The following is a 26,108-nucleotide window of genomic DNA, read 5'->3' as shown; positions in this document are numbered from 1 at the left end:
TCCTACAGAACGTGATGACGAAACAGAAGCCCCGAACATTAAAGAACATCCAGAGCTTTCCCATGAGCTCCCACACACAAATAAATATGTTGATTCAATGTACAATTGTAAGGTAACCAGCTGCAACAGGATTGCGCAATAAAATTGTCACACAAACTTTTTGTTGAGAGTTTGCTCAACAACATTTTTGTTGATGGCTCTCAACCTTTGCCTCTCCCGAGTCCGTACGGGAGTTGCAGAGATTGGACAGCATGCAATTGGGGAGAAACAGGGTATATAAACTCAGCAAAAAAAGAAACGTCCCTTTTCAGGTCCCTGTCTTTCAAAGATAATTCGTAAAAATCCAAATAACTTCACAGATCTGCATTGTAAAGGGTTTCAACACTGTTTCCCATGCTTGTTCAATGAACCATAAACAATTAATTAACATGTACCTGTGGAACGGCTAACAGCTTACAGATGGTAGGCAATTAAGGTCACAGTTATGAAAACTTAGGACACTAAAGAGGCCTTTCTACTGACTCTGAAAAACACCAAAAGAAAGATGCCCAGGGTCCCTGCTCATCTGCGTGAACGTGCCTTAGGCATGCTGCAAGGAGGCATGAGGACTGCAGATGTGGCCAGGGTAATAAATTGCAATGTCCGTACTGTGAGACGCCTAAGACAGCGCAACATGGAGACAGGACGGACAGCTGATCGTCCTCGCAGTGGCAGACCACGTGTAACAACACCTGCACAGGATTGGTACAGCCGAACATCACACCTGCGGGACAGGTCCAGGATGGCAACAACAACTGCCCGAGTTACACCAGGAACGCACAATCCCTCCATTAGTGCTCAGACTGTCTGCAATAGGCTGAGAGAGGCTGGACTGAGCGCTTGTAGGCCTGTTGTAAGGCAGGTCCTCACCAGACATCTCCGGCAACAACGTCACCTATGGGCACAAACCCACCGTCGCTGGACCAGACAAGACTGGCAAAAAGTGCTCTTCACTGACGAGTCGCGGTTTTGTCTCACCAGGGGTGATGGTCGGATTCGCATTTATCGTCGAAGGAATGAGCGTTACACCGAGGCCTGTACTCTGGAGCGGGATCGATTTGGAGGTGGAGGGTCCGTCATGGTCTGGGGTGGTGTGTCACAGCATCATCGGACTGAGCTTGTTGTCATTGCAGGCAATCTCAATGCTGTGCATTACAAGGAAGACATCCTCCTCCGCAAGAACTGGCAAATCAGGTACAGTCCATGAGGAGGAGATGCACTGCAATACTTAATGCAGCTGGTGGCCACACCAGATACTGACTGTTACTTTTGATTTTGACTCCCCCTATGTTCAGGGACACATTATTCAATTTCTGTTAGTCACAACGTGCAAAATCAGCAGGGGATCAAATACTTTTTTCCCTCACTGTAAATAAATCACTGACAGTGTCACCAGCAAAGCTCCCTCACACATCTTCCTCCATGCATCACGGTGGGAACCACACATGCAGAGATCATCCTTTCACCTACTCTGCATCTCACAAAGACACAGCGGTGTTAACCAAAAATCTCAAATATGGACTCATTAGACCAAAGGACAGATTTCCACCGGTCTAATATACATTGCTCGTGTTTCCTGACCCAAGCAAGTTTCTTCTTCTTCTTATTGGTGTCCTTTAGTAGTGGTTTCGACCATGAAGGCCTGATTCACACGGTCGCCTCTGAACGGTTGATGTTGAGATGGATAGATGGATAGATAAACTACATTCAACACTGGTCAGATCCTTATTCTCACTCTGATCAATGGCATATAAGTTCTTCGTACCATCAGGGCTGACATGTACAGTATGTCATCTCTCATGAACGCCTGCTATCAAGTTTCTCTTAACCTCTTGGGCAGTTGAAACCGCTCATTAACTGAACTGAAATGCTGTAATTGTTAGTCTTCTGTTTACCTATGAACTCACTCAAATGGAAAGCCCCAGAAACCATATACAGGACCATAGTCCAAAAAGCATTTATTCAAGTGGCTATGGAGGTGTCCTATATTGTTTTCCCTTCAACCTTGCAAAACTCTCACAGAACTCTTGCAAGTGGCGATGAGCCTCTCAAACTCACTCCACTGTGATATATATTGTCCATAAGATGGTACAGGCTTTGACAAAATTGGTCCAGCAATCATAATGGGCATCCTCCACAAGTCCCTTAAGAGCGAATAAGGAGTAAACGCATGGTCAATTTTTCCATTCGTGTAATATGAAATGAGAAGACCCTGATAAGATTTTAGCGGGTCGTTGGCCCATGTCTGCAGGTGCTTTCAGTGTATCTACTTTAAGCGAAATATTTCTTAGTATTCCATCATCCAGCACACCAATATTCTTTGAGACTGTAAAAATGTGTTTTGCTGTCACCAGTAAAAGATTATGCATAGGGTCCACTACAGCCATGTCTATGGGCATGAAATAAATAGCCCAGGGTTCTGGCCCTCCTGTGGGCCCGCCAGGGGGCTCTTCCAGCGAGGAAACAATGCATCACCAAACGAGGGCATGGATTTCCACATGTCATTGCCAGGCTGTATCGGATGCCGGGCTACAACACGGTGGCTGATATGAACGAAAGACTGATGACTCAAGTAGCTCAACAACAACAGCAGCAGCTACAGCAGAGAACTTCTCCAGCGACTGCACCAGAACAGGCAACGGGCATTCGCCAAGCAAGACAGAATGAGTTATCCGTAAGTTCAATGTTTACTTTTACATCCTGCACATTGGTGGTAGCCAACGTTCAATATTTCAATCCTGTTAATTTTCTAATGATGGTATTTTCTGTTTTAATAGCGTGCAGTAAGGGATCTACACATTAATGCTGGCAAGGAGGACAAATATAAGCCGCAAGAATAGTGAGGACAAATGTGTATTTGTTTATGACTGAATTTGATCAACCAACCAATCAGGGTAGATTGTTGTATGATGGTTAAATATATGAAATAGCTGTGCGAATATCATGCATAAACTTAATTTCATGTTTTTTCTTTGTCATGTCTCAGGAAGAACAGGCCGCACAACACCCGCGTACTGTCTGCTGGTCAGTCAGCTGAATTAAGGTAGACAGATGGAGAGTGGAGCATGGCAGACTTTGAAGGTGAGTAGTCCCAGAAAGACATGGACTGACTAACATAGTTCTACATCTTACAATTTTTTAGAGGATTTTGATGCATATAACCATTGCTAATACACCACACTGACTCCTCAGATGCAGCTGCAAATCGGTATTGGACAGAAAGAGATGCAAAAGACTTGACACCCCAGACAGAGCAAAGGAACAGGACATAAAAAAGCGAAGGCGGAGACAGGTTTGTTTATAAATGTAAACCAATCCATACATATTTTAGTGTGTGCTTTTTTAGCTTTGAGATTCCAGTGTTCAAGACCATTTGTTTATTGGGCAGAATTACTTATTGTCTCCTGTAATTTCACAGGCTCTGGCCAGTCAGTCAAAATAACTCTTTGCTGAAGAGAAGTAGCGATTTGCGGAGGGAACTGAAGACATGATGTCTGATGTGTAGACAGACCCAGAAGACCAGGATGAATTTTTAATAACCTCCCCACCCTGGCGCTGCCCTGAGTTTGAGGACCGGATTGTGTCTGCAAACCGGAAATGAAGGGACAAGCTCGCTTATTGGGAATAAAAGCGCTGTCAGAAGGAAAACCGTAGCAACCATCCATGTCCACGGCAACCATAACATCTGATGCAATAGACCACACAATCACCTGAGTTCAGAGTTCAATTAGACATTGACCCATGTTTCTCAAACGTAACATTTCAAAGTCGTTCCAAACGTAAAATGTCAAACTGTTTAAGGTTAAGTTTAGGCATTAATTCAGAATGTGTAAGGTAAGGCTCAAGGTTTGGAATAGGCTTAAAACAAAAATCCAAAAACTCTTTATCGCTAGATTCAAACACGCAACCTTTGGTACCAGAGGCAGATGCCCATCTGCCATCCACAACGCCCTAGCAAATCCCAAACCTACTTGAAGGTAGCAGTGCTCATTGTTGCCACTAGTGGCCGGTTTCCACGTCATCTCCTGACGTCAGACATGTCAAATACTGACTTCTATCACAGTTGACTTGGCTGTGAGAAGAGCTTGCAATGTTTTGTTTTGTTATTTCCTTACTTGTTTTTTGGAAGGGGGTTAGGGAATATATTTTGTACTTATGTCGTACATGTCTTATTACAATTTTTTATAACAGAGTCCGGTGACAATCAAGGGTGGGTCTGGCTGTGACAATGGTGAGGTGCGCATGTCAGAATAAATTAGCGCCATGTCTCAGACTGGACACATTGCCAGTCAGGATCTCTAGTCTCCACCGAGCGTTGTTAACACCCTATGGATCCGCTTATCCAACAGTCGGTGGAGAAACCAGCTTTTGAGTATTCAGAGATAAATCACCTAAGTTCTTCCGACTGGCATGGAAGTGGCTAGAGTCTTCAGGGGCCAGTTGCACCATTTGGTTGTAAGTGGGTCATAGATCAACGTCCGGCGTGAAATATGCTCTACGCTGGACCTAAAAATGATACCTGTTGCACCACCTGGTTGTAAGCCCTTCTATGAGCTACTCCTAGTGAATATTTTACGCCTAGTAGGAAGCTGACGTAGGGTGTTACATTGGGATAACCATCATGATACACACGGAAAATAGCAATAATAACTAACAAAATGGCCATATGGACTATCTGAGTTGATCTTTGTATTCCTGCACTGTTTCTATGCACACTCACAAGGCCCTACACACTACGCACACTGATAATCCAACACATATATGCTGAACAAAAACATAAAAGCAACATAAAACAATTTCAAAGATTTTACTGAGTTATAGTTCATAGAAGGAAATCAGTCAATTGAAATACATTTGTTAGGTCCTAATCTATGGATTTCGCATGACTGGGTAGGGGTGCATGCAGCCAAGGGTGGGCCTGGGAGAGCACTGGGGAGCCGGATATAGGCCCACCCACTGGGGAGCCATGCCCAGCCAATCAGAATTACTTTTCCCCACCAAAGGGCTTTATTACAGACAGAAATACTCTCTTCCTTCAGTACCTAAAATGTATTAAATAAAAAAAAATCCTAAGCAATCTACACAATACCCCATAACGACAAAGCGAAAACAGGTTTTTAGACATTTTTGCAAATGTATTAAAAATAAAAAAAACAGAAATAACTTATTTACATAAGTATTCAGACTCTTTGCTATGAGACCCGAAATTGAGCTCAGGTGCATCATGTTTCCATTGATCATCCTTGAGCTGTTTCTACAACTTGATTGGAGTCAACCTGTGGTAAATTCAATTGATTGGATATGATTTGGAAAGGCACACACCTGTCTATATAAGGTCCCACAGTTTACGGTGCATGTCAGAGCAAAAACCAAGCCGTGAAGTTGAAGGAATTGTTTGTAGAGCTCTGAGACAGGATTCTGTCGAGGCACAGATCTGGAGAAGGGTACAAAAAAATGTCTGCAGCATTGAAGGACCACAAAAACACAGTGGCCTAGAAGTTTGGAACCACCAAGACTCTTCCTAGAGCTGGCCCGCCCGGCCAAACTGAGCAATCAGGGGAGAAGGGCCTTGCTCAGGGAGGTGACCAAGAACCCGATGGTCACTCTGACCAAGCTCCAGAATTCCTCTGTGGAGATGGGAGAACCTTCCAGAAGGACAACCATCTCTGCAGCATTCCAACAATCAGGCCTTTATTGTAGAGTGGCCAGGCGGAAGCCACTCCTCAGTAAAAGGCACATGACAACCCACTTGGAGTTTGCCAAAAGGCACCTAAAGACTCTCAGAGCATTAGAAACAAGATTCCCTGGTCTGATGAAACCAAGATTGAACTATTTTGCCTGAATGCCAAGCATCACGTCCAGAGGAAACCTGGTATCATCCCTACAATGAAGCATGATAGTGGTAGCATCATGGTGTGGGTATGTTTTTCAGCAGCAGGGACTGGGAGACTAGTCAGGATCGAGGCAAAGATGAACGGAGCAAAGTACAGAGAGATCATTGATGAAAACCTGCTCCAGAGCGCTCAGAACTTCAGACTGGGTTCACTTTCCAAATGCACACAGCCAAGACAACGCAGGAGTGGCTTCGGGACAAGTCTGCTTTGTCATTATGGGGTATTGTGTGTAGATTGATAAGGGGGAAAAAACGATGCAATAATTTTAGAACAAGGCTGTAACGTAACAAAATATGGAAAAAGGTCAAGGGGTCTGAATACTTTCCGAAGGCAATATACATTTATACTGACTCTACACACACCCACTCACATACAATCATGATATATGCTGCTGCTACTCTGTTTATCATATATCCTGATGCCTAGTCACCTTACCGCTACAGTATACATATCTACCTCTATCGAGTCAGTATCCCTGCACATTGTAACTATGGTACTGGACTGACCCTGTAAATAGTATGCTTACTTAATAGTGTTCTTTTTATTTCTTAATGTGTTTTTGTTCTACCTTGTTATTTTTAGAATTACATTGTTATTGATTACTCCATTGTTGAGGTTAGAGATTGCAACAAAGGCTTTTCACTGTACTTGTGCATGTGACATTAAAACTAGTATTTTTAAAAAGAATATGAGTCGAGTTGCCTATATGACTGAGTCAATAGCAAAATACACTTAATTTAAGCTACTTTATACTAGGCTACATAGTCTGACATGCGATAAAAATGTTTTTTTTTATCAGTGCTAATGGGTAAACTAGAGTAAAGATTATCATCATGACCACTCACCTCAACATAGCTAACATTTTCCTTGCCTAATTGTAACACAATCCAAACGGAGATTCAGTGAATACAAAAATCTGCCATTGATTAATGTATTAATAGGTGTCCACATGCTTGTCTTAAAATGGCGTTTCCCCAATCAAAACGGTGCTGAAATTATAGTTGACTACACTCGGCTACTGCATTAAATTATTTGACATGTTTGGATGACTGAGTTTCAGTAAGTACCTTTTTTATACATGCTTTCAATGGCATTAGCCTACTTGTTCCAATATTTTTGTCATTCAGTGATATTCATTCCCACAGTAATAATTAATTGATCCATCCAGTTTTGGTTAAGAAAATATGAATGCATAGTGGTGGGCTTTGCGAAGTGATGGGCGACGTGACGGGCGACGTAACATGCCTCTCAAACTTTAGAATTGCCCCGAAGATGTCAACAGCCTAGTAACGGGCACTGCCTAGCAACTATCATTAAGAAGCATCAAATCTCATGAATGCGCATTGCTTACAACTAATATTATTTTTGGTTGGTGCGACGTGTAAATTCTGATCACAAAGTTGGACGTAGCATTTAAGATCAACTTTCTTTACGCGCAACTGGTGCAAGCTGTCCCAGAGGTATAAGGATAACTGGGGGTCTGAAACTAGGGTATTTGGTGCAGTGTATCGAACTGTCAAGTGGAGTTAAGCGAGGTTGTCCACTGTCTCCATATCCATTTATTATGGCCATCGAAATGTTAGCTATTAAAATCAGATCTAACAATAATATCATGGGGTTAAAAATACAGGGCTTAAAAACTAGTGTCAACATATGCTGATGACTCTAGTTTTCTTAACTCTGCAATCTGGATCCCTGCTATCTTATTTATGATCTAAATCATGTCTCTTACCTCTCAGAACAAAAACCTAATTATGTACCATATTACGTATTGGATCGTTAAAATATACTACTTTTACATTACCCTGTAGTTTACCATTGAAATGGTCTGATTGTTAAGTAGACATAATTGGTATTCATAACCCTAAATACATATACTCACTACAACAACTTTGTCACAGAAAATGTCGTACTCTTCGGCGAATATGTTGCATGGGAGAGAGAAGGACCAAGGCGCAGCGGGATTGTGGACACTCATGTTTATTACTGACAAAACATGTAAGGCATCCACTTGAAAAACAACACTAGCCAGTACTCACGACATGGACAGTCTTGCAGGCTATACAAAACGCAGTGCAAAATCAATTCCCCACAACCCCAAAGAAACACACACACCTATATAGGACTTCCAATCAAAGGCAACTATACACACCTGCCTTCAATTGGAAGTCCCAATCACCAACACAACATTTAACAAACACAAACCACCTGCCACATCCTGACCAAGACTAAGAAATACACCCTCTGCTGGTCAGGACATGACATACTTTCAATAGAAATTTGGCAAAAATAGACAAGATCTTGCAACCATGGTGAGATAAATAACTGTCTATTTATGGTAAAATTACACTGATTAACTCCTTAGTCATATCACAGTTTACTTATATTGCTGCCTACTCCAGACGACTCGTTTTTCTAATTACATGAGAAAAAAATATTTTACTTTATTTGGAATGGCAAGCCAGGCAAAATAAAACATGATTAATTATATAATGAATATGAGTTTGGGTGGCAAACATTATTAAAATCTCTCACTGAAAGCTTCAGTCATACGAAAGTTACACTTAAACCCAAACTGGTTCTCCAGCAGATTATGGCTTACCCGCTGTTCATAAATTGCCTTTATCCAGATTACAACATAACATTTTTGGTTAATTTAAAATGAAACCTCATTCAAAAAGTATTTCATTTTCTAAAACAAGCACTACAAAGCTGGTTATAATTTCAATTTCATCCTCCTGAAAAGCCAGGCAAAATATTACAACAGATATTATGATTAAACTGAGTGAAATAGAGAAAGAGCATAATGAGGGAGGGAGAGAGAGCAAGAGGGAGACATTTTTACATTTTAGTCATTTAGCAAACGCTCTGATACAGTGCATTCATCTTAAGATAGCTAGGTGGGACAGCCACATATCCCAATCATCGTAAGAACATTTTTCACAATAAAGTAGCTATCAGCAAAGTCAGAGCTCGAAAGGGGGATTTTTAGTTTTTTTGTTTAATTGTTGTTTTTTGGGAGGTGGGGAGGGGGTGCGAGAAGGGGGTGCTGTGGGATTATTTAAAATAGTGTTTAAAGAGGTAGGGATTCAGATGTTTTCGGAAGATGGGCAGGGACTCTGCTGTCCTAGCTTCAGGAGTACGCAGGTTCAACCATTGGGGTGCCAGGACAGGAGAAGAGCTTGGTCTGGGCTGAGCAGGAGCTGTCCTCCTCTGGGTAGGGCCAAGAGACCAGATGTGGCAGAACGGGGTAGAGAGATGCATAGAATTACAGAGAGAGAGGGAGGGAGGGAGACTGAGCCTACAGTATATCCTGAGCCAGACCAGGCAGCCCTGAGCTCTGCAGGCTGAGGGAGAGAGAAGCTAAATCCTGGGGTGGTGCTGGAAATTATGAATATGAAGTTGACATTTTTTATTTTTATTTCCCTTTAAAGCATGCTCTCTGTCCACATGCTTATAGGGTAGAAAGCATGAGTTTTTACTCACCAATGTAACAACACAGTGTGGTCAAAGACTTAGTAACTTAGCTGTAGTCACAATCTGGTTATCTACAAGTACAAACATATTTATGTTTTGGGGTTATTACGTTTTTATTCATTTATTTCTGGAAATCTTCTAAACTACCCACAACTATTTCTCAACATCATATGGAGAATCTACTCTGCGCTACCGAGTTCGTATGCTAGCTCAGGAGCTAGCCCAAGCTAGCTAACGTTAGCTAGCATGTAATTACATTTCAGACCAAGTGCTGGCGGTGGCAAGCTACAATCCACTAATCACGAGGCAGTGTGATGTAAACAATGAACAGATGGGGCACGTGCGGCCATGCTGCATTCTCATCCATATATTTATATGTACATATCCTTATTCATCCCTTTACATTTGTGTGTATAAGGTAGTTGTGAATTTGTTAGATTACTTGTTAGATACTGATACTGCACTGTCAGAACTAGAAGCACAAGCATTTCGCTACACTTGCATTAACATCTGCTAACCATGTGCATATGACCAATAAAATGTGATTTGATTCATGCTCTTCAGACTTTGTGGCTGTGTTATGTAGTGGGAACCCGTTAGCATGGCAGGCTGGTGCCTTCTTGCCGTGGGTCAAAAAATGAACTAGAAAATCATACCTGCTTGCTCTAATTGTGTAGTACCTTGTCTGTTTTCGGTATGTTCTCTGTGAAGTAGGCTATGAGAGTTTTGTAACTTCTCCAACTTGGCTTAGTGCTAGCGGCTAGCTGACTGATATCTGTAATCTATCTATTTTTGATTTTTTTTTGCTTATATGGCTATTGGATTTCCCTCACTCTCCCTCGCCGGTGTTGTGCTAGTTATGTTTGTGGTGGTTGGCTAGGCTAGGCTAATAGCTTGTTGGCTAAATAACTAATGTTAGCTGGCTGGCTAGCTTGCTGGCTAAGATAAAGAATGTTTGTTATATGCAGTTAACTGGTTAGATAGCGTTATGTATTTCTAAAACTTTTGTTTACTTTAATGTAGCTGATAGCAACTGGCTGACTCATTCACTTTTAACATAACGTTAGTAGGCTGGTAGGGCTAACGTTAATAGGCTAGTTGGCTAGCAGCCTTGGAAGTTGATTTGTAACAAGTATTTGCTTGAAAATTGGCTCAAAATGTAATTGAAACCAGAGGTCATGAGTGCAAATTATTTAGATTAATTTCCTACATATTACATCACATCCTGTGAAAACATTTCCCGACATGACTTCGGGCATTTTTTATTTATTTAATATCTTGAAAAATGTAAAAGTGAGGTGTAACTTTGCATTGGGACTTTTGATGCAAATAATAATGCAAATCCATAGGTTACATGTGGTTAAATTTATGCTACCTACGCTTTAATGGCTTAGTGATAAATGATAGTGTTGCATGGTATATTGAAACTTCAGTTCTTTTCCGATGCTTGAACATTTAAAAAATGGTTCGGTACTAGATTTCTGTTACTTTCGACCCAAAAAAGGCCGATACCGATTAATCGGACGATTTTATTTATTTATTTGTAATAATGACAATTACAACAATACTGAATGAACACTTATTTGAACTTAATATAATACATAAATACTATCAATTTAGCCTCAAATAAATAATGAAACATGTTCAATTTGGTTTAAATAATGCAAAAACAAAGTGTTGGAGAAGAAAGTAAAAGTGCAATATCTGCCATGTAAAAAAGCTAACGTTTAAGTTCCTTGCTCAGAACATGAGAACATATGAAAGCTGGTGGTTCCTTTTAACATGAGTCTTCAATATTCCCAGGTAAGAAGTTTTAGGTTGTAGTTATTATAGGAATTAAAGGACAATTTCTCTCAATACGATTTGTATTTCATATACCTTTGACTATTGGATGTCCTTATAGGCACTTTAGTATTGCCAGTGTAACAGTATAGCTTCCGTCCCTCTCCTCGCTCCTACCTGGGCTCGAACCAGGAACACATCGACAACAGCCACCCTCGAAGCAGCGTTACCCATGCAGAGCAAGGGGAACAACCACTCCCAAGTCTCAGAGCGAGTGACGTTTGAAACACTATTAGCGCGCACCCGCTAACTAGCTAGCCATTTCACATGGGCTACACCAGCCTAATCTCGGGGGTTGATAGGCTTGAAGTCATAAACAGTGCAATGCTTGAAGAATTGCGAAGAGCTGCTGGCAAAACGCACAAAGGTGCTGTTTGAATGAATGCTTATGAGCCTGCTGCTGCCTACCATCGCTCAGTCAGACTGCTCTATCAAATATCAAATCATAGACTTAATTATAACATAATAACACACAGAAATACGAGCCTTTGGTCATTAATATGGTGGAATCCGGAAACTATCATTTCAAAAACTAAACATTTATTATTTCAGTGAAATACGGAACCGTTCCGTATATTATCTAACGGGTGGCATCCTTAAGTCTAAATATTCCGGTTACATTGCACAACCTTCAATGTTATGTAATAATTATGTAAAATTCTGGCAAATTAATTACGGCCTTTGTTAGGAATAAATGGACTTCACACAGTTCGTAATGAGTCAGGCGGCCGGACCTGCTGTATATACCCTGACTGCTTGCACGGAACGCAAGAGAAGTGACACAAATTCATGTTAGCAGGCAATATTAACTAAATATGCAGGTTTTAAAATATATACTTGTGTATTGATTTTAAAGAAAGGCATTGATGTTTATGGTTAGGTACATTGGTGCAACGACAGTGCTTTTTTTCGCAAATGCGCTTGTTAAATCATCACCCGTTTGTCGAAGTAGGCTGTGATCCGATGAGAAATTAACAGGCACCGCATCGATTATATGCAACGCAGGACACGTTAGATAAACTAGTAATATCATCAACCATGTGTAGTTAACTAGTGATTATGTTAAGATTGATAGTTTTTTATAAGTTAAGTTTAATGCTAGCTAGCAACTTACCTTGGCTTCTTGCTGCCCTCGCGTAACAGGTAGTCAGCCTGCCATGCAGGCTCCTCGTGGAGTGCAATGTAAGGCAGGTGGTTAGAGCGTTGGACTAGTAACCGGAAGGTTGCAAAAACGAATCCCCCCTGAACAAGGCAGTTAACCCCCGTTCCTAGGCCGTCAATGAAAATAAGAATGTGTTCTTAATCTGACTTGCCTAGTTAAATAAAGGTGTAAAAAAAAAAGAAGAAAAAAAGAAAAATAAATAAATAGGCAAATCGGTGGCCAAAAATCCCGATTACCGATTGTTATGAAAACTTGAAATCGGCCCTAATTAATCGGCCATTCCGATTAATCGGTCGACCTCTAGTCTGGGCTGCATCATGATAGCTCCCCACTCATGCTGAAGTTGCACAGAGTTAACACACTTGAATAATGCGACACGGCATGTAGAAATTTTGAAACTGTTAATTACTGTTTGCAAAAACAATGTCCTTACAGGCTAGAACACTTTACAATTGAAGATGATACCGGTAGCTTCCAGTTTTGTAGGCTAACTTTCCTTGTTAGCTGACTGTTAAAGCTAACAACAATTCACTACCCTATTGTGGATAGGCCAAGCTACATCTTGATTCACCCAGTTTATCAAGAGATTTCCCATTCTAATTACCATTACGTTATGTAGTTTGATTGGTAAAAACAAAGTCAAAGTGATTGTATGCTTGTATAATTGATTCATTAATGCATACAGTGCCTTCAGTGCCCTCTTGACTTATTCCACATTTTCTTGTGTTACAGCCTGAATTAAAAATATATTAAATATATTTTTTCTCTCTCACCAATCTACACACAATACACCATAATGACAAAGTGAAAAAATATTTGTAGAATTTTTTTCAAATGTATTGAAAATGAAAAACAGTAATATCTCATTTCCATTAGTATTCACACTCCTAAGTCAATGCATTTTAGAATCACTTTTGGCAGTGATTACAGCTGTGAGTCTTTCTGGGTAAGTCTTTAAGATTGCACAATATTAAATCATTTAGCACATTATTCAAGCTCAGTCAAATTGGTTGTTGATCATTACTCGTCAGCCATTTTTATGCCTTGCCATAGATTTTCAAGCCCATTTAAGTCAAAACTGTAACTAGGCCACTCAGGAACATTCAATGTTGTCTTGGTAAGCAATCCAGTATATATGTGGCTTTGTGTTTTAGGTTATTGTCCTGCTGAAAGGTGAATTTGACTCCCAGTGTCTGTTGCAAAGCAGACAGCCATATTTTCCTCTAGGATTTTGTCTGTGCTTAGTTCTATTCCGTTTCGTTTTATTTTAAAAAAACTCCCTAGTCCTTGACGATGACAAGAATACCCATAACATGATGCAGCCCCCACCATGCTTGAAAATATGAAGAGTGGTACTCAGTGATATGTTTTGTTTGCCCCAAACATAACGCTTTGTATTCAGGACAAAGTTCATTTATTTGCCACATTGTTTGCAGTTTTACTTTAGTACCTTGTTGCAAACAAGATCCATGTTTTGGAATGTTTTTATTCTGTACAGGCCTTGGCCTCAGTGAAATGGCCTCAGTGAAATTCCTGAGCAGTTTCCTTCTTCTTCGTCAACTGAGTTAGGAAGGACGCCTGTATCTTTGTAGTGACTGGGTGTATTGATACACCATACAAAGTGTAATAATAACTTTACCAAATTCAAAGGGATATTCAATGTCTGCTTTTTAGGTGCCCTTCTTTGTGAGGCGTTGGAAAACCTCCCTGGTCATTGTGGTTGAATCTGTGTTTGAAATTCACTGCTCGATTGAGGGACCTTATAGATAATTGTATGTGTGGGGTACAGAGATAATGTAGTCATTAAAAAAACATGTTAAACCCAATTATTGCACACAGAGTGAGTCCATGCAACTTATTATGTGACCTGTTTTTTCGCTCCTGAACTTATTTAGGTTTTCCATAACAAAGGGGTTGAATACTTAATACTTCAAGACATTTTAGCTTTTCATTTTTTATGAATTTGTAAATATGTCTAAAAACATAATTTCACTTTGACATTATGGGGTACTGTGTGTAGACTAGAGGTCGACCGATTATGATTTATTTTTTTCAGCGCCGATACCGATTATTGGAGGGCCAAAAAAGCCGATACCGATTAAATCGGCCGATTTTATTGACTTATTTGTAATAATGACAATTACAACAATACTGAATGAACACTTATTTTAACTTAATATAATACATCAATAAAATCTATTTAGAATCAAATAAATAATGAAACATGTTCAATTTGGTTTAAATAATGCAAAAACAAAGTGTTGGAGAAGAAAGTAAAAGTGCAATATCTGCCATGTAAAAAAGCTAACTTTCAAGTTCCTTGCTCAGAACATGAGAACATATGAAAGCTGGTGGTTCCTTTTAACATGAGTCTTCAATATTCCCAGGTAAAATGTTTTAGGTTGTAGATATTATAGGAATTATAGGACAATTTCTCTCTATACGATTTGTATTTCATATACCCTTTGACTATGGGATGTTCTTATAGGCACTTTAGTCTTGCCAGTGTAACAGTATAGCTTCCGTCCCTCTCCTCGCTCCTACCTGGGCTCGAACCAGGAACACATCGACAACAGCCACCCTCGAAGCAGCGTTACCCATGTAGAGCAAGGGAAACAACCACTCCCAAGTCTCAGAGCGAGTGATGTTTGAAACGCTATTAGCGCGCACCCGGCTAACTAGCGAGCCATTTCACATCGGTTACACCAGCCTAATCTCGGGAGTTGACAGGCTTGAAGTCATAAACAGCGCAATGTTTGAAGCATTGCGAAGAGCTGCTGACAAAACGCACGAAAGTGCTATTTTGAATGAATGTTTACGAGCCTGCTGCTGCCTACCATCGCTCAGTCAGACTGCTCTATCAAATCATAGACTTAATTATAACATAATAACACACAGAAATACGAGCCTTAGGTCATTAATATGGTCGAATCCGGAAACTATCATCTCGAAAACAAAACGTTATTCCTGTTACATTGCACAATGTTATGTCATAATTACGTACAATTCTGGCAAATTAGTTCGCAACGAGCCAGGCGACCCAAACTGTTGCATATACACTGACTCTGCGTGCAATGAACGCAAAATGACACAATTTCACCTGGTTAATATTGCCTGCTAACCTGGATTTCTTTTAGCTAAATATGCAGGTTTAAAAATATATACTTGTGTATTGATTTTAAGAAAGGCATTGATGTTTATGGTTGGAGCAACGTGTACCTAAGTGATTATATGCAACGCAGGACAGGCTAGATAAACTAGTAATATCATCAACCATCAACTAGTAATTATGATTGATTGATTGTTTTTTATAAGATAAGTTTAATGCTAGCTAGCAACTTACCTTAGCTTCTTACTGCATTCGCGTAACCTCGTGGAGTGCAATGTAAAGCAGGTGGTTAGAGCGTTGGACTAGTTAACCATAAGGTTGCGAGATTGAATCCCTGAGCTGACAAGGAAAAAATCTGTCGTTCTGCCCCTGAACAAGGCAGTTAACCCACCGTTCCTAGGCCGTCATTGAAAATAAGAATGTGTTCTTAACTGACTTGCCTAGTTAAATAAAAGGTAAAAAAATAAAAAATAAAATAAAAAATTTGGCCAAATCGGCTTCCAAAAATACAGATTTCCGATTGTTATGAAAACGTGAAATCGGCCCTAATTAATCGGCCATTCCGATTAATCGGGCGACCTCTAGTGTTGACCAGTGACACAAAATGTAAATGTCATACATTTTTTATTCCAGCTGTAACAAAGCAAAATGTGTAAAAAGTCAAGCGGTGTGAATACTTTCTGAAGGCAAAAAATATATAATGTAATGATATTGAACTCAAAAGATGCCCAACGATTGAACAGAGCATTAGCTGAGTTTATCTGTCTGGATCAAGTGCCATTCTGTGACTTTGGCTAATATGCCTTCTTTTTTTGCTGTGGTATCTTTTGGGTATCGTTTTGGTATTGAGTATCCTGATGGTATTGAGTATTGTGATACTAAACCTGGTATCAGTATCGTGACAACACTATAAATTAAGTTAGGTTATTTTCCTATTGATGAGAGTAACTACAATCGTTCACAACACATACACAGTAGTGTGCTTTTCCCTTTCAAGTTTCTCTGCAGCAAGATGCCTTTAAATATTTCATCCCCTTGGCTGATAAATCGTATAGAGCAATTACTCTGTCACAGAATAAGCTGCAATCCACTGTCCCCGTTGGGCAGGCTCCCTGCTCCACTTTCTCTCTAAGTCTCAACAAGCAGGCAGTAAAAACACTGCTTTTATTGCACACTTGAACAGACTTTAGCAATTTGTATTTTTGGGGGACAAACCTCTGACAAAAAACAAAGAAAGAGCTTTAATGTAGCACAGATCACAATAGAGGATGAGTCACTGTTGTCCTAGCTACACGTGTAATAACACAAATCAGGATTGGAAGTGTTAGTCATGGGATGGAGATTTTCTCCCCTGGAGTATTCCAGTGTGGTCAGGAGGGATCAGTACAGAGGAGAGGGCAGAGGAGAGAGAGGAAGAGGAGAAAAATGGAGAGGAGAGGGATAAAGAAAATGGAGAGAGGGGGGAAAGAAAGGAGAGGAGAGTTGAAGTTAAGGAGAGAGCGAATTTAGAGGGACTGTTGAAATCAGCTGGGGAGTCAGCCCATTTATCAGACATGAAGACTTTTCCTGTCTAGAGATTCCATGAGTGAAAACTTTATTATAATTTGAGGACCAAAGAGTGCAATGGAACTCTTAATGGGGCTCAGTACAGGGACTAATTCAGATGCACAAGCAGTCACTGACAGAGTCATTGATTTAAGGGTCTTTGATCATAATAACATTTTACATTTACATTTTAGTCATTTAGCATTTTTTTTTTTTTTTTTTGTATTGGCCCCCGTGGGAATCGAACCCACAACCCTGGCATTGCACGCACCATGCTCTATCAACTGAGCCACAGGGAAGGCCAATAACTAATAACTACTAGAACAAGACAGGACTGTCTTTACTTTCAGAGACTTTTAAGACAAAGTTGACTATTTTTACCATCACATAATGAGGTGCAGTAATCAAAGAAAATATTTTGGTTGGTACAAATAGTTGGACAGGGATAAAAAGGCTGACAACTGTATATCCAGGTGTAGTACCTCACATGTTGGATCGGTGAATAAAACATTTATGCTAAAAAAATTGCCACGTGAGCACAATTAACATTGGGAAGGTTCATGACCAGGCAGTTTCTTCTTCAAGGTTAATTGGCATGCCTTGTTGGTCCCACCACTTTAAACATCAACAGTAGCAGCAGATTCAACAAACCAAGCAAAGCAATTGGTCCTACAGACCTCCCCATTAAATAGACCTACTACCCAAATACAGGCAGATATAGGACCCATACAGGGCCCTGAAACATAGCCTTATCATACAGTATCTTGGCTACTGCTTGGAAATCACAAAAGGAAGAGAGGGTCATGCCTCAGTTCTAACAGAAATAGAGGATTTGTTTTGTATATGAGAGAGAAAGAAAGAGGCAGAGAAACAGAGAGAAAATAGAAACCTGAACAAGTTCTTCCCTGGGGGTATGTTTGTGTTATTAGAGTTTCTTATATTAACAGTGTTGTTCACCTGGAATGTGACGGCTACTCTTCAGAGATTGTTCCATTTTGCTTTACAAGCACCATAAGGGAGACAATCTTTGTCTATAATGCTGCCTTGGTATTTGTCACGATTCCTACCGACGGTGGCGCCCCCTCCTGCTCGGGTGGCGCTCGGCGGTCGTTGTCACCGGCCTATTAGCTACCACCGATTCCCTTTTTGTTTTCCCTTTTTTAATGTTTTCTCACCTGCCCTGAGTGTATTTTCCCTGTTGTTGGGAAACCTTTTATTTTGTGCTTGTGGTTTATTAAAATTACCACACAGTGTTCGCTGCTTCCTGCGCTTCTTTCCGCCACACAACAGACAAGCCGTTACAGAATTGACTGCTTTATCTAAACATCGTCGCTTAAGGCCAAAGTCGGACCATCAACAATTCCGAACATCCCCTGTACTTAACAGTTTAAACTGCACAAAACTATTTAAACTTAAGCAGTTTCTACAACATGTTCTGTATGTGTGTGAAAAATACAACAACATCAAAACCAGTTTAAAACAGCATCGCAACCTGTGTGTAATACTGAAAGTACTCACAGAAAAACATACAGTACTGCTTTTCAGCTGAACATTAGCATACTGGCAAATATGAATAAATGAAATAATGATTCAGCATCCTAAAAGAGATGAAACAGCAGCTCATATATGAAATCCCACACTACTAATATTTCATCTCTTCTTCACCAATACTGAACGTCCACACACACAGCAATAGTGCCAGTACACACACAAACACACACAGGCATGAAGATAATTCACTCTTTTTAAAATGGGCCTCCTACAGGACTACCGTGTCACCGACGAGAATCATTATAAAATAAATAGAAATTGTTTGACATCCCTTCGGTGACACTGTGTAAAAAGCACTGCAATAGCATGGCAGTTTTTAATTTGACCCATAAACTAATCTGTTACATTAACCTTGTGTGTGACTAACTGTGCCTTTGTGTTGTGGTACCGGACAATTATTCAGTTTTATCATGTGCTAAAACTTTTTTCAGTCATGGAGGACAAAGGCAACCTCACAAAACATAAAGAAGAGCCAAAACAGAAGTGACATGGCCAAGCACCAGAAAACATTGTTAACACAGAAGACAAACAACTGAAACAGACATGAGGAAAGACAGTTTTGGCTCGATGAGAACACTTGTGTGACACACTCCTTCATTAAAGCATGTATTATTAAGGCCTACTATATATATATATATATATATATATATATATATATATATATATATATATATATATATAACCAGTTGAAGTCAGAAGTCTACATAAACTAGTTTTAATAACACCAACCTAAGTGTTTCAACCACTCCACAAATTTCTTGTTGACAAACTATAGTTTTGTCAAGTCAGTTAAGACATCTACTTTGTGCATGACAAGTAATTTTTCAACAATTGTTTACAGACAGATTATTTCACTTATAATTCACTGTATCACAATTCCAGTGGGTCAGAAGTTTACATACACTAAGTTGACTGTGCCTCTAAACAGCTTGGAAAATTCCTGTATATATAAAGGGAACACTTAAACAACACATCCTAGATCTGAATGAAAGAAATAATCTTATTAAATACTTTTTTCTTTACATAGTTGAATGTGCTGACAACAAAATCACACAAAAATAATCTATGGAAATCCAATTTATCAACCCATGGAGGTCTGGATTTGGAGTCACACTCAAAATTAATGTGGAAAACCACAGGCTGATCCAACTTTGATGTAATGTCCTTAAAACAAGTCAAAATGAGGCTCAGTAGTGTGTGTGGCCTCCACGGGCCTGTATGACCTCCCTACAACGCCTGGGCATGCTCCTGATGAGGTGGCGGAGGGATCTTCTGAGGGATCTCCTCCCAGACCTGGACTAAAGCATCCGCCAACTCCTGGACAGTCTGTGGTGCAACGTGGCGTTGGTGGATGGAGCGAGACATGATGTCCCAGATGTGCTCAATTGGATTCAGGTCTGGGGAACGGACAGGCCAGTCCATAGCATCAATGCCCTCTTCTTGCAGGAACTGCTGACACACTCCAGCCACATGAGGTCTAGCATTGTCTTGCATTAGGAGGAACCTAGGGCCAACCGCACCAGCATATGGTCTCACAAGGGGTCTGAGGATCTCATCTCGGTACCTAATGGCAGTCAGGCTACCTCTGGCGAGCACATGGAGGGCTGTGCGGCCCCCCAAAGAAATCCCACCCCACACCATGACTGACCCATCGCCAAACCGGTCATGCTGGAGGATGTTGCAGGCAGCAGAACGTTTTCCACGGCGTCTCCAGACTCTGTCACGTCTATCACGTGCTCAGTGTGAACCTGCTTTCATCTGTGAAGAGCACAGGGCGACATTGGCGAATTTGCCAATCTTGGTGTTCTCTGGCAAATGCCAAACGTCCTACACGGTGTTGGGCTGTAAGCACAACCCCCACCTGTGGACGTCGGGCCCTCATACCACCCTCATGGAGTCTGTTTCTGACCGTTTGAGCAGACACATGCACATTTATGGCCTGCTGGAGGTCATTTTGCAGGGCTCTGGCAGTGCTCCTCCTGCTCCTCCTTGCACAAAGGCGGAGGTAGCGGTCCTGCTGCTGGGTTGTTGCCCTCCTACGGCCTCCTCCACGTCTCCTGATGTACTGGCCTGTCCTGGTAGCGCCTCCATGCTCTGGACACTACGCTGACAGACACAGCAAACCTTCTTGCCACAGCTCGCATTGATGTGCCATCCTGGATGAGCTGCACTACCTGAGCCACTTGTGTGGGTTGTAGACTCCGTCTCATGCTACCACTAGAGTGAAAGCACCGCCAGCATTCAAAAGTGACCAAAACATCAGCCAGGAAGCATAGGAACTGAGAAGTGGTCTGTGGTCCCCACCTGCAGAACCACTCCTTTATTGGGGGTGTCTTGCTAATTGCCTATAATTTCCACCTGTTGTCTATTCCATTTTCACAACAGCATATGAAATGTATTGTCAATCAGTGTTGCTTCCTAAGTGGACAGTTTGATTTCACAGAAGTGTGATTGACTTGGAGTTACATTGTGTTGTTTAAGTGTTCCCTTTATTTTTTTGAGCAGTGTATATACATACATACATACATACACACACACACACACACACACACATTAAAACTCGTTTTTCAACCATATATATATACACACACACACACACACACACACACACACACACACAAATAAAATGCTGAGCTGTAGTAATTAACACGTAATAATGTTAATACATTTCATGTAATAACCACCTGGGGGCTAAATTAACATAGCAGCCAACTATAACAAATCAGTAAATTGTCCAAATAAATAACCAATGTGTTGGGGGCATATTGGAGCACTGTGCTGTCTCGTCAGTCAGCTGATTGGTAACTAGGGCCTAATTATGCTAATGAGTCTGGGAGATGAAGAAGCACAAATGATAAACAGAGCTGCCAATCCAGCCTTTCACACTTCAATCACGTCTGTCATAACCCACTTCACCTATTAGCTCCTAAATGTGTTCCTGAAACAAACATGGGGTAAAGACCACAGTTGTCACGGGTCATCTGACATACTAATTTACCCAGTATGTTCACCATCATCTCTTCTGTAAGACTTCATAGAACCCTGTGGCATTTAAATAAATCACACACTTCATGACATCTTCACAATTTATTCCCATCTAAAATATCAGATACCCATATCCCAGGTCTCTCTCTCCCTCATTTCCATATACCACAGCTGTTACATATTTTGGAAATTAGCCTGGTATGAGTTTGGGGGATATTTCTGGCCCGTAATGAGGAGGGTAGGCTATGGGGTGGGAGCTCATTGCTATTTTATGATGAAGCACAGCGCAATGAAGAGGCGTTGAAACCCCCATCAACCTTTTGAAGCTGTGTGTGTGTGTGTGTGTGTGTGTTATTTGTACTCTAATCTCGTCCATCTCGTTTGTTGAGAAGCTCTCAGGCTCCAGACCATTCCTGGCTAATGCATAAGAGATAGAGGCAGGTATTATACAGCAACATCATATCTCATTAGCAGGATGCCCGTTATGAATGTCAACATTAGAATGAGTATAGAGAAAACACAGACATGTCCCCAGATAGATGCTGTGTCACAACCAGCTCACTACAATATGCCTGTAAAGATCCAAACATGGTGCAACATATCTACCAGAAAGTCAATGGACTGGGAACTGTGCTCACATCAGCAACATAATCACATCAAACACTAAGCTATCTTGAGCTTGAAGGGTCCTGTTGTGATTAAAGACAAAATATTGCAGTGCTATCATGCTTTAGGGCTCCAAATAGCTACACTGAACACACTTGACACATACACACCCGGACAATAATAACATGTTACTGTACCCAGAAGAGGCGGATTTCCACTTGCGGCAGGGGAAGCTTCTCCTGCAGCCGGCCGACATCAGACTGGAAGGGCTCTCTGTGACGTCGATGGGCAGAGAGGCATGTCTCCTATAGAGAAACAGAGAGGAACAGAACACAGTCATCACAACCTGACTGGATATACTGGAGTCACATAGAGAGCGTTGACACTGAACTGGTTAACGTTAGTGTGAGTGTTGAGTGCCTCAGGATTGTTCCCCAGGAGACAAGAAGACCTTTTAGAGATGGAAAAATGACACCAGTCAAGCCAGGGCCACCTTTCTGCTTTCACGCACAGCCTGATCACACATTCTATCCAAACATACAGTTGAAGTCAGAAGTTTACATACACTTAGGTTGGAGTCATTAAAACTCGATTTTCAACCACTCCACAAATTTTTGTTAACAAACTATAGTTTTGGCAAGTCGGTTAGGACATCTACTTTGTGCATGACACAAGTAATTTTTCCAACAATTGCTTACAGAAAGATTATTTCACTGTACCACAATTCCAGTGGGTCAGAAGTTTACATACACTAAGTTGACTGTGCTTTTAAACAGCTTGGAAAATTCCAGAAAATTATGTCATGGCTTTAGAAACTACTGATAAGCTAATTGACATCATCTGAGTCAATTGGAGGTGTACCTGTGGATGTATTTCAAGGCCTACCTTCAAACTCAGTGCCTCTTTGCTTGACATCATGGGAAAATCAAAAGAAATCAGCCAAGACCTCAAAAGAATTGTAGACTTCCACAAGTCTGGTTCGTCCTTGGGAGCAATTTCCAAACGCCTGAAGGTACCACGTTCATCTGTACAAACAATAGTACGCAAGTATAAACAGCATCATGCTGTGGGGGTGCTTTGCTACAGGAGGGACTGGTGCACTTCACAAAATAGATGGCATCATGAGGAAGTAAAATTATGTGGATATATTGAAGTAACATCTCAAGACATCAGTCAGGAAGGTAAAGCTTGGTCGCAAATGGGTCTTCCAAATGGACAATGACCCCAATCATACTTGTGGCAAAATTAAGGACAACAAAGTCAAGGTATTGGAGTGGCCATCACAAAGCCTTGACATCAATCCCATAGAAAATTTGTGGGCAGAACTGAAAAAGTGTGTGTGAGCAAGGAGGCCAACAAACCTGACTCAGTTACACCAGCTCTGTCAGGAGGAATGGGCCAAAATCCACCCAACTTATTGTGGGAAGCTTGTGGAAGTCTACCCGAAACGTTTGACCCAAGTTAAAACAATTTAAAGGCAATGCTACCAAATACTAATTGAGTGTATGTAAACTTCTGACCCACTGGGAATGTGATGAAAGAAATAAAAGCTGAAATAAATCATTCTCTCTACTATTATTCTGACATTTCACATTATTAAAATAAAGTGGTGATCCAAACTGACCTAAGACAGGGAATTTTTACTAGGATTAAATGTCAGGAATTGTGAAGAACTGAGTTTAAATGTATTTGGCTGAGGTGTATGTAAACTTCCCACTTCAACTGTATATGTTTAACATGTTACTCTACTATAGCTCTGAGATACAGTATAGTTATAGCCTTATTTGGAGTTCCAAAATTAGAAATGAAAAGTAAACATTTTTATTTTGTTGTTTAGGATATTAAATATCATACCCAGCGCATTTCCTTAACACACATTTTGAATGTTAGATTTAAATGTGTTACACAGAAAAGCATTAATTACACTCTATAGAACTTAGTTTGATTTATTTTTGTAAGACTGTCCCAAATTAAAATCTATCTTTTGTCCGGGAAAATCTACAGTTTGATCTGGCGTCTAAGATATCATACATAATATATAATGTGGGGGTTAACAAAAACACTTAGTTTTCTCCCACATTTGTCTACTTCCCACATCCTAAAAAGAGTCTATTGAGCAGCAGCATTATGGTTTTCATTATTCAGATGGTTTCCTGAGCATTATGATCTATCAACAGCTACACCATGGAAACACAATACCTCAAAATGAATAATTGAGTAGAACAACAATATTTAGCGTAGCACACATATGATATTATTCATTCCATAGGAGGATATTTTCAAATGAGTGAATTAATCATTGATATGACATTGGTGAGATCTTGCATATTTAGATCATATGCAGTAGAGTGGAGCCATATGAACAAAATGTTCAGCGGGTATCTGGATACATTCATCATGAACACAGAGGCACTAGGAATGAAATACAACGTTAGAGTTCTGAGGTTACCTCCCAGAATCCACCTGAACCTGTCTTATTGAAGGTTCTGTCTATGGCTCCGGCTACCAAATAAATCATCGGTGTGGCATGATGTAAAAAAAAACTTCAACCCTACTCGAGACTGAAGAAGAAGGAGTACAGACACGAAGCAATTCAAATTATTCCAAAGAATGAAAGAACACAAAATAAATGTTCATGTAGACAGAAGGTCAGGTTCTTTGTGGTGTTTCTACACAGTATCAGACAGTCTTTGTATGTTTGTTTTCTGCACTGAAATCCATTTAGTCAAGGACTCCTCCTCCTGATCTCATCATGGCAATTTCTATCTTTCTTATCATCATAAACCTGATGTAGTTTTGCCCAGCAGCACTTCTCACTCATCTATAGAAGAGCTTCCATGGTCCCCGGTGGCACTTTTGGCCCGCTGACACTGGAGTCGGGACCATCCCCTCTTCAGTTCACCCAAGTCTGCCAAGAGTCTCTCAGAGGTCACGACCTTCATTAAGCACGGAGCCATTTACATGTGATTGAACATCTGTCCTGAATGCTGAATGGCGGCCATCCACCGTCACAGAGCTCTGATCCCATCTCTGTCAGACACACAGAGCGGCAGGACATGCCATCTGACATCTCTGTCAGACACACAGAGCAGCAGGACATGCCATCTGACATCTCTGTCAGACACACAGAGCGGCAGGACATGCCATCTGACATCTCTGTCAGACACACAGAGCGGCAGGACATGCCATCTGACATCTCTGTCAGACACACAGAGCGGCAGGACATGCCATCTGACATCTCTGTCAGACACACAGAGCGGCAGGACATGCCATCTGACATCTCTGTCAGACACACAGAGCGGCAGGACATGCCATCTGACATCTCTGTCAGACACACAGAGCGGCAGGACATGCCATCTGACATCTCTGTCAGACACACAGAGCGGCAGGACATGCCATCTGACATCTCTGTCAGACACACAGAGCAGCAGGACATGCCATCTGACATCTATAGTGAAAGCAGTTTGATCAATCATTTGGCCTCGGTGTCTTTGCTAAGCCTCCATGGAGAATAGCCAGACTGGCGGGTAGGACGTCTGAAGTTATATTCACTATCATCTCTTTTCAAATTCACAGCTTTGTGAGAAAAGTAATTACAGTATGAATATAGGTGAGGAATTACAGTCACGTCTTATTCTGGCACTATCAGAGTATAATCAGTTCATGTCTTGCTTAAAAACACCTTCACAGAAAAGCCCAGAATGCACAAAATGTCTCATTCCTGCACGTAAGCCATGACTAATATCAGCTGCTAATTGAATCAACGGCTGATGCCATTTACTACTTTTTTGGCTAAATTAATGATTCATTTGATCTCTCTCTGTCTGGCTCTCTCATGTATGTATGTATGTATGTATGTATGTATGTATGTATGTATGTATGTTGTGTGTGTGTGTGT

At 40.8% G+C, this 26,108-nt stretch overlaps 1 protein-coding gene across 2 annotated transcripts in view; it reads right to left on the bottom strand.

The window, feature by feature from the left end:
* Positions 1-26,108, bottom strand: part of LOC106566761 (IQ motif and SEC7 domain-containing protein 1) — a 234,785-nt gene that overhangs the window by 139,639 nt on the left and 69,038 nt on the right. For both annotated transcript variants that reach the window (XM_014135133.2, XM_014135127.2), the window contains exon 3: positions 22,408-22,515. In XM_014135133.2, the coding sequence (XP_013990608.2) occupies positions 22,408-22,515 (108 nt within the window). The remainder of the gene's footprint in view (positions 1-22,407; positions 22,516-26,108) is intronic.

Source organism: Salmo salar, chromosome ssa13 (assembly GCF_905237065.1).
Source record: "Salmo salar chromosome ssa13, Ssal_v3.1, whole genome shotgun sequence".
Lineage (NCBI taxonomy): Eukaryota > Metazoa > Chordata > Actinopteri > Salmoniformes > Salmonidae > Salmo > Salmo salar.
This window is presented reverse-complemented; position numbering and strand designations above follow the sequence as displayed.